We start from the raw sequence: 9,907 nt of genomic DNA, 5'->3' as shown, positions 1-9,907 counted from the left end.
ATGTTAGGGGGAAAAAACCCTCCATTGTCGCCCACTGTCTTTACAATTACACTGTCTTTAATAATTCACTTTATTTTAGGGTGGCTTCTGCAACTGCCTCTGCCCTCGGGTCTCCAAAGCTGAACTGGCATTTCCTGGGTTCTTGCCAAGCTGGTCCTGAAGGAGAAAGGAAGCCACTGGTCACATCAACCTGCTAAGGCCACCGACAAATGTCCCTATGCAGGTCACTTTCTTTTTCACCATCTGCCCAAGCTGGTCAGTGAGCTCTCAAGAAAATCAAGGAAATATCCTGTGACTCTGTATCCTGGATGGAGAGATGGGGGAGCTCAGGGGGAGCACAAAACACTGCTGAAGACACAGGCTTTCTCCCTCACCAAGCGAGTTTCAGACTTTCCTTTATTCAAAGGCAGCCACGTTTAACAGGTGATGTCAGAGTCTCACCAGTAATACGTTTATGACTACAAAAATTGCATTATACTCTTGAGCCCCACCACCAGTGTGCTTGAACTTGAATTCAGTTAATAGCCCTTGTGCACAGCTCCAGCAGACACCTCCTGGATTCCTTGGGTTTTGCCCATCCCTATTCCTTGCAAACCAGAAGCCGGAATGAGCCTTGGCATCCTCAAGTAGTTTGTTTTTCAGAATTAACAAATGTATTGAGCCTTGAACACCCCCAAATGATGCCAATGGCTTTGCTGTTAGATTAGGCGGTGTTGGATGGAGAGGGCTAGAACGCCCTTAGCCCCAGCCTCTTCCCTCTATCCTTCTTTCAGGTGACATTAACTCAGAAGCAAAGCCAGCCCAGTCACTGGGCACAAATAAAAGATTTCCAAACAATATTCAGGGGGTGGGGGATCCACTCCAGGGGGGTGTAGTCTGGTTTGTTGCTATAAAAATATATGATAAAAGGCTTTGGTTTCTTCTCTCCTAGGTTCGAGCCCCACTCCCTGGGAACTGGGGGTTCTCAGAGGAGTCAAGGTTATAGAAGGATAGGTCCTTGGAGAGTGCACTGAATCTTTGGAGATTGGAGAAGTAGAGTCGGGGAAGCTGTAGAGATGAAGAAGACTCGGACTTTTGATGCTGAGAAAAGTGAGAAAGCAGAGAGACTAGGAGATGGAGAAAAGGGGGGGAAGTAAAGAAGGAGGGAGGACGGGGATGAGAACACAGAGGAGGAAAGAGAAACGGGGAGGAGGGAAGAGAGAAGATGGATACAGGTGCGGGCAAAGGCAAAGAATTAAGTTTAGGCTGTGGATGGGAGCGGGGAGGGGGGGGGGGGGGTCTTTGTCCGAGCTAGGATGATTAGGAAGATGCAACAACCATCTAAAGCCAAGGTTCAGAAAAGCCTAAAAAATCCCAGGGGCTCATTGAGGGAGCACAGCGAACTGGCCAAAGGCAGCGCCGCGGGCCCAGCTTCTTGTGTCCAGGCGGGAGGCCGAGTGAGCTGAGCTGTGCAGCCCGCCCGCTCCTCTGCGTTGGGCTGTGGCTTTGCGGAGGGGACAGCCCCTAGGAGGTCGAGGCCGGGATGGGCAGTCCGTGTAAGCTACCAAGCGCGTCCGAAGCCTTGCCGCCCGGACTGGGGGGCTTTCTGTCGGCCCCTGCGGAGGAAGCACAGGAGCGTCGGGTCACTGCCAGAGCTTAGGCAGTGGGGCAGGACGCCATCATGTCACGGACTAGGCTCCGGGGCCTTTCCAATGCCTGGAAGCGGGGACGCTCACCCTTCCCTGTCTCCTTCAGAGAGCCGCAGGAGGCGGGCTAGGGAAGTAGATCTCCTCACTAGGTGTTCGTTCACTCCTGACGATGACCAGGGAGGCAAGCCTTCCCCCTCTGCCCTGGATGCCAGGGGTGGTGTGAAGGGCTTCAGCTCCTAAGGAGACTTCAGAAGATAACTAATCTGGTGCTGACACCCGCAAAGCTTGTCCTCCGACCCCCACCCATCGATCCATTCCAGACCCCAGCGGGATGAGCAGGTGTGAAGGATAGAGGTAGGCGGGGTCCAGAAAACTCGCCACCAAACATTCCTGGGGACCTCAAACATAAGCCAAGCTTTAGGTAAGCAGCTGAATACTGCGGGCACAGCCCATCCTGGGGACTGTGGGCCCAGGGATTAAGTGGCAGCGTGCTAGCCAGATCAGGCGGTATTTTCGGCATTGCTCTGTCATTTGGGGTTTTCGGAAGGGGCCCAAGTTTTGCTACTGGAAGCCAGAAAGTTACGCCACGATTGTGCAATCCTGTTTTTCCTTTCCTGGGAACCTGGTGCAGCCTTTTCTGCACCGAGAGGCAAAAGCTAATCATTTCTAAAGGGGCGCATTTTCGATTTTTTTTCCTTCCCCTCCTACAGCAACCAGTCCTCCTCAAACGCCACAATTCCATTCTGCTGAGACGGAACTCTGACTTGTCAACTGTCCTCCAGCCCCAGGGATAAAGTGCAGTGACTGTCCTATCTGAAAGTAACAGTATACGGATGGGACACACACACACACACACACACACACACACACACACACACACACACGGTTAGTGAAAGATTCTGAAGCGCTCTAAAGCTTTTCCAGGACAAAGCCCAGGTGCTTCCCCACCTCTCACGAAGCAGTTATTTATGCCTGCACATCAAGTATCCAGACTTCTTTTCACCTGGTCCACACACTTCAAAAGTAAGGAACGGTTTTAAAAACATCTGAGGAGGAGGAGGTTTCTCAGGCAAGAGTGAGTTACCTTAGAGACAAGTAGAGAAAAATAAACACCCGGGCCAGGACAGGGACTCCACCCCACTTTGGCGAAATTCTCCTCAGCTTTCATCTCTGTCTCAGCCCCCTCCCTTTTTTTGGTAGTCTGTAGGACCCTGGGAATGTGGGTGTGTACCATTCTGGGGACCTCGAGCTAGGGTCACTTGGCATACTTCAGTCTATGGGAGCATGACTAGGGTAGACATCTTAAAAATACTGGAATTGTAAGGACACAGCAAGGTGTGACAGGACCAAGGGCGGCTTAGAACTCCACCAAGTGAGAGAAAATGGCTAGCCAGGCGGTCCATAATTTGCAAAGGCTAGCTGGTCATCCATTTCAGAATTTTCCTGCAAGCACTAACTCTGGATCCACAATAATCAGAATAAAATTACAAATTCTCTTAACGGCTATAAATAGCAAGTTTTTCTTGTGCGAGTTTTCTCACTGGAAGCCAGAAAGTGATGCTCACAGATTTGATTTCAAAATCTCCATTTTTTTTAAAGCCCTCCTGGGAGCAGTTTTAAAAGAACTCTAAAGGTGTGCTGGTTTCTGAAACATGCTGTGAATGCCTGTTGCCTAGAGAGGGGGCCAGTCGTGGGGTCTGTCACCTTGGGGAGTGGGGGAGTCCTGGCACAAAGAACTTTGGGTGGATTTGAATATTCTTAATACCCCACACCTCCCTGTGAAAAGAATAAGGTTTCCCTCTCAGTTCCCAAGAATTAGAGTTCCCTTTGGGGAGATGGGAAACATCTTCTACCTTCTTGCCTGCACAAGACAGAGCCTCTCTCCAAGACAAAGGTAGTAAACTGTGGAACACAAGCTGATGTTCCAGGCTCCAGGCTGGATAACCAGTAAGATGCCCATTTGAAGGTAACTGAAGGGATACTCCAGTGTATGTTTTATTCTGGATAGGCATCAGATCATCAAAATAATTTGATTTGTACTGAGTATACTTGTATTCATACTAATATGAATTCATATCGTCTCCACAAGGACAATTTTGTAGCAAAAATTTACCTAAACATTAATTCTGCTATTATAAATTGAACAAAAGTTAAGGACAGTAACTCCCGTGGAGTAGCTTTCTTTGAAGACATTAATTGCTTAAGAAATTGTTGAAAGTAAATGGCACTGTATTTTATAACTTCGCTGTGACTTCACTTCGAAGACCAGTTAGGAAGCAATCTCTGAAGTCTGACTTTCTGCCCATGAGAAAAGTGTAAATTCATACTCCAAGAGAGTGTATAATTCTCACTTTTCAAAAATAGGTGCTTGATAAACAATTCTTTTTACAGTTCTTGAACACAAATGCTTGCATGCTAGCCTGAGAAATCATTCGTCGAGATGGGTGTGAATAATTCCTTTAATCAATTTCTTAAAAGGAACTTTGTGGGTCAGGACATTAACTTACTAATTTAATAACCAGCATAGCTAACTCGAGTGTAGGTTTTGAAAATGGGATATTTTATTGTAGGAAGCAGATAGTCACAGGGTACGGTAGTCACAGGGACATGACTGCCAGTGAGATGCTCTGTGTTTCTCAAAAGAGGTTATCTGATGAGGAAAATCAATCAGAAATAAACCCAAATGCAGATCCCTGTCCAAGTGACTACAGGACTCTAGAGGTAGTGCGCATGCCACCTTTGGATCCTATTCACACTGCATCACCTGTTTCTAACATGGGGCTGGAAGCGCGGGACCAATGACCCTTCTGAAAATGAACTGCTTCCCTCTAAAATGAGAGAACTCTTTATTTTCCTGTCTTCCTTCTCCTTAGGATGAACTGAGGAGAAATCACTTAAATTCAGCCTGCTCAGTTAAGCACTTTACATTGTGTGGTAAATTTTATTCAAATATCCATATCAATAGTCCTAAGTTTCAATGGGAGAAATGGAGGACCTGGGAGTTCATAGTCTCAACTTTCAGAATTCTTTCTTGGATTTTCCTGCAAATGAGCAAGTAGTATTATCCTGTTGTTTAAACTAAATTACAGTAAATTATATGGCTTGGTCAGTTTTCTGCACTTGAATTTCTGAATAATTAGGCAAATGAGCATTATCTTACTATCCTAGGATATGAGTGATCTAACAACTACAAGAAATAAAAATAAAAGTTATTTTCTTCCTCCAGTTCACTCCTGAGGATGGTACCTAGTCCTCCCTTCCTCTTGGGGCCCAGATCCTGTCACCAGGCCTCACCAAAACTTCCTGGAAATAGCTCTTTTTGACTGGGAGCCATCACGCTCTGCCTGGCGGTGGCCACCAACCCCCACTGCCACCCCCTCCAGCTTTGGTAGGTGTGAGACAGATTAGGTAAAGTTCCTTTCCTAATCCCAGAACCCCGCCTGACCCAGGCTGTCCTGAATTTTGTGGGTACAACCCCCTTCTCTGCCGGAGCTGGGACCCCTGATCTGAGCAGTAAAGTTCAAATTTTCTGATGATCAAAACCTAAATATAGGCAGGTTCATAACTGGCCAGATTTAAGATCGGGTGAATTATTTCCCAAGTTCGGTGAAAAACAAGAACTTCATAGACGATGTGATTTGATCCATGCTGGTGCCACGGGTTGGATTGCTTGGTTGGTTTTTTAGGGAGCAAATTTTGAGGGGAGGAGGAGGAGGTTCTAAGTGCCCTGGAAAGAAAGAACTTGAATTTCCGAAGACCAAAGGTGAAATGCTTTCCATCCCCCCCCCCGAATCTTCTGGGGGGAAAAAAAAGAATCTAAGAAGAGACCAGGGCCAAAGTTAAAAGAGAATCAGAAAGAAACAGATGGGCAGGGACCAGAGTCCAGGTGCTGAAGTCAGGAGTGCCACCTTTCTACAGGTACGCTGTAGAAAGCAACATTTTGTGGGCTACATAAATGTGGGCCTGGGCGGTGCGTTTTAGTCCTTTCTTGGGATGGAGAACCTGAGGCCAGAGAGGAGCTGTAACTTGACCAAAGTCGCAAGAACTCCGATCACACCTAAAGCCTGGCTCTCTTCCTTCTCCCTCAATATGGTTAAAGGGGGCGGTGTTAGGGAGTCTTTTCAGTCTCCCAGTGTCTTGTCTTAGGTACACCTGCGAGAGATGAATCCGCCACAAGAAGCGGCATGGTAAAAGTATAATTCAGGTTTATTTCTAGTATTTTAGTGTCTCCGTCGTTCCTCTCCTCTCCTCTCCTCTTCCTCATTCCTCTCTCTCCTTCCCCCTCCTCTCTCTTCTCCCAGGTTCCTCACCCCCCTTCCTAATCCCTCCAATATCCAGACACCTCCCAGATGGAGCCCCTCACCTTCTCGGCTGGTGTGTTTGAAGGTCATCGCTGCTGCAAGCTCCCCGCCGTGCACCGCCACACCAGCTCCATGGGGCGCCAGCGGGGGTCCCTGGGCAGGTGGCCAGGGTGGGCCCGGGGAAAGGTAGCCGGCTGCTGGAGCGCTGTACACACCGTGCTGGTTGGAAGCTGGGTAGGCGCAGGCGGGAAGGAAGCCACCCACTGCGGAAAGGCTGGATGCCGACTGCAGATGGAGACAGATTGTTAGAAAAACCCGCCAACTTCTCCAGCACAGGCCAAGTTCGGTGGACTCTACTGTCCAGTCGCTTGTCTTTATTCTGGAACTCCCTAGCAAACCGATTTCTAAAAATCTACTCCAGTGATATCAGTGCTAATAAAAAGCGAGGAAGTCCTGGTAGCCACCTTCGGAGTTAAGAGAAAAGGGGGCTTTCAGATTTTTTTTTTTTTTAAATCACAAGGCAAGCCAGTCTCCTTCCCTCAAAAGCCAGGATGCTGCAAACTAGGACCACGGGATTTGAAGACAGCAATCGGCTGCTGAAAACGCTCTTTGCCCAGACTTCTTAAAGCCTCCCTCCCCTCAATTCTTCCTCCGCCGCCCTCCCTCACCCCAGGTCACCTACTGCCCGGTATTCTGGTTACCTGAGTGTACTTAATATCTGCCTCCAAGGCAGGTTTCTCGAGCCCATTCACTGCTGGTGAGGCGGGGAACGCGGCGCGGTTCACACCCGCCCAGTCTTCCATCTTAGGGGAATAGGCAGCGCCTTCGCCCCCGGCCAGGGCCCCTGCAGGAACGCAAATGGAGTGGAAGCTTGTGCACTTGTGAAGACCTCCAGCCCAGACATTTGCAAACTAGAATCCATGGGTGCTGCCAGACAAACCCCTTCCACACCCGGAGGCTGCCACAAACTCCCAAGACCTTTCTTTGGAGATAGAGGGGTGGCAGGGGCCAGCATTTCGCTTTCATTCAGACTGAGCAGGGTGGAGGGTGCCTGCCCTTCATTCTCCCCACCCTTGGCCCGCTTCCTACGAAAAGACGTAAGCACTAGCGAGGTTCAACTGGAGGCAGTTTCTCCACCGCTCAGAAGTGACAACCAGAAAGATTCAAATTCAATGCAACTTCACGAAAATTGTGTAAGCCTCTGGATGTCTTAATTATCATCTAAAGAGTCCATTTTGGCCTGGGACTGCCTCTAGGGACATTCTTGGTCTCCCAAATGAGGCAACAACTCTGAGACCCACAGGAGCATATCTCAGGCACAGAGCTGTTCCCAGTTCAGGCATATGCCCCCAGCCCAGGGAAGAAGGCTCCAGATGTGGTCACAGGCATGGTAGTCACCTCCCAACCACCTGCTCTCTGCTGCTCCGTGGGAAGTTTTGGTCGTGCTATTTTGATACGGATCCACCCAAATGAGCAGTGTGCTGCTAGGCCTGGGAAACCAGGGCCAAGCCTTCCTCTTGCCTCAACTTGTTTCTCTTAGACTGCTGAACGTCATTCTGAGTCTGCTAGCCTAAGGAAGGAAACACTAGCTGCTTGGGAAAGGGTACCAATGCTTCTAGAAAACACCCGCATGTATCGTCCTAGGCAGGGCACCAAAGTTGCCTGAAATTTCCAGCCCTTTCCATTCAACAGAAATTACCAACATTTGACGGAATTTTCATGACAATCAAAGCACAAGTTCTGCTGAGTGTCTCTGAAGAGAATGGGAGCGCTTTACCTCTATTCTAACGGCAGGACTTGCAAGGCCTCTGGACCTGACATGATCTGGGCCACGCTTAAAAGAAAAGCTGACCACAGGGGCTCTTTTTATTTCACTCAAAAGAGCTTCTGGGCCTGCATAAGCTCCTGAAGGAACCTGAAAGCTAGAGAAAAGGGTAGTGCAGAATGGCCAGAGCGGTTTGTTTGGCTTAGATTTGGCGATAGGCATTTGCATTCTTTTTGCAAGAATGAAAAAGTGCAATTTCAGGCCTCCGATTTTGTGGTCTGCGTCTGCTCTTCTATTTGGGAAATATTTTCCATATTTGTCATAAAAAGTTCAAGATGTCCGAAGACTCCCACAGAAGGTTCTGGACCCCCAGCTTCCACGACCAGTCCTGAACTATTCTCTGAGGCACAGTCAGTCCTAGCAGAAGGGCATGCAACCCCCTTGCTCGTCTTCCCGCCCCCAATTCTGCCCGTTTGTAGAGAATTACAGAAGACACCACGACTGACCTGTTTGCTCCATAAACGTCCGGATGCCCAGGATGTTGCTGACCGAATGTGCTGAGGGCCATGAACGCGGGATGCTGACGTGGCCCGCCGAGCCGGGGACCCCGGGATGGCTGCCCATCTTGGTTCCCGTGGGCGACACTGGGCTGGGGTAGGGGTACTGGTAGATGTGATTGTAGGGCAGCGCAGGCTGTGGCGGTGGCTGCTTACTTGCTTCGTAGGGCCCTGGCTGCGCCAGGCTGCCAATCTTGTTTCGCAGGATGCGACTAATGGAGCTCACAGAGGGCACGTTGTACTTGTCACAGACGCCATCAGCCAGGAGCCGGTCACGAATCTCCCAGGCAAAGATGCCAGGGTCTCCCTGCTTGTAGTCCCGGATGTGCTTCACTACGTTGGGGGTGGTGACTCGGGGTTTACTGCCCCCAATAGCCCCGGGCAGGATGGAGCCGGTCTCGTTATAGCGTGCCAGGATCTTGCTCACACAGCCATGCGAAACCCGCAGTTGCCTACTGATGTCACAGGGTCGGATACCCAGCTGTGCTAGCTCCACGATGCGCAGGCGGATGGCATTGGGCAGGGGACGGCCGTTGACGAACACGCCACCGAGCTGGTTCACTTCGCCGTACGTCTGCTCTGCGGACGCGCCGGATAGAAGTGAGCAGACAGAGGAGAAAACACCCGCAGGTTAGCCGTGGGTGTCCTCGAGGGCCGATGCACTGCACCCTAGCGCGACTCTAAGGTAACCTGTACGTCCACCCCCACCCTCGACAGCTCAGACCCTGAGGGAAGAGAGGGGTACATGCTGGCAAGAATCAGGACAAGAGGCAGACAAGGTGCACTTCAGCCCTCCCTGCCTTCTCGCGACTTTGGTCGCGTCCCCACCTCTTCCTGAACTTAAGAGACTGTCCCCTCGAGGACCTGGAGACGTCAGACAACGCGACTCCTGAGGGTGCAGAGCCGTTTTGCCCGGGGAAAGGGGATGGGGCGGGGGAGGAAAGGAGGCAGAGAGTCTCAACCCAGCTTCGCACCGCCCGCGCCCTGCCTTAGGCTCGCCCCTTACCCATCGCGCGCCGGCCGGCCAGCTGCCTGGCGCCGGAGCGGCGGGGGCTGGGCCCGGCGCAGTCCGGGAGAGCTCGGGCGCCGCCACCGCCGGAGAGGCATAGAGGGAGGGCGCGCGCGAGCCGAGGGCCGCGGCGGCTGGAGACGCGCAGTGAGCCGCTGCCAGCGCGCCGCCCGCCCCAGGGCCCACCGCCGCAGCCGCCGCCGCCCGCTCCAGGACACTCTCCAGGCCCGCGACCCCAGGCCCAAGGTGAACTTCATCCGATTGGGAGAAATTCGTCTGACCGGGAAGCTGTGGGGTGCGAGAATCAATTTGACGTGTCCTCCACGTCAATCTCTGCAGTCACGCCGGAGACTCACGAATTGGCAGCTCATTGGTTCCCGTCACCGCGCCCTGGCGTCCCCCTCCCCGCCCAGAAACTCTACCCCTCCCCCAGTTCCTGGCTTGCCCCTCCGCCTTTCTCCACCCCCCTCCGGAACCCATCCCTCCCCCCCACCCTACACACACACACACACACACACACACACACACACACACACACACACCAGGAACACACACCATCCTAAACCTAGCTGCGCCAGATCCTGGGATCATCCAATCTTCATTGCCTTTTGCCGCCTTTCTAACATACTTTAGGAATGGTAGGGAAG

The 9,907-nt window shown here is 51.3% G+C and overlaps 1 protein-coding gene across 1 annotated transcript; it reads right to left on the bottom strand.

Annotated features, from left to right (window-relative positions):
• Positions 1–362: 362 nt before the first annotated feature.
• Positions 363–9,517, bottom strand: Pax1 (paired box 1). The gene is given in 7 exon segments (XM_028881823.2): positions 363–1,595; positions 5,992–6,214; positions 6,631–6,773; positions 8,201–8,830; positions 9,258–9,422; positions 9,425–9,467; positions 9,470–9,517. Coding segments are annotated over 7 exon segments (1,344 nt in total). The 3' UTR covers positions 363–1,503.
• Between the last annotated feature and the right edge of the window lie 390 nt (positions 9,518–9,907).

The sequence above is a fragment of the Peromyscus leucopus genome, chromosome 4, assembly GCF_004664715.2.
Source record: "Peromyscus leucopus breed LL Stock chromosome 4, UCI_PerLeu_2.1, whole genome shotgun sequence".
Taxonomy (NCBI): Eukaryota; Metazoa; Chordata; class Mammalia; order Rodentia; family Cricetidae; genus Peromyscus; species Peromyscus leucopus.
The sequence above is the reverse complement of the archived record's forward strand: the minus strand, read 5'-3'. Positions and strand labels throughout refer to the sequence as shown.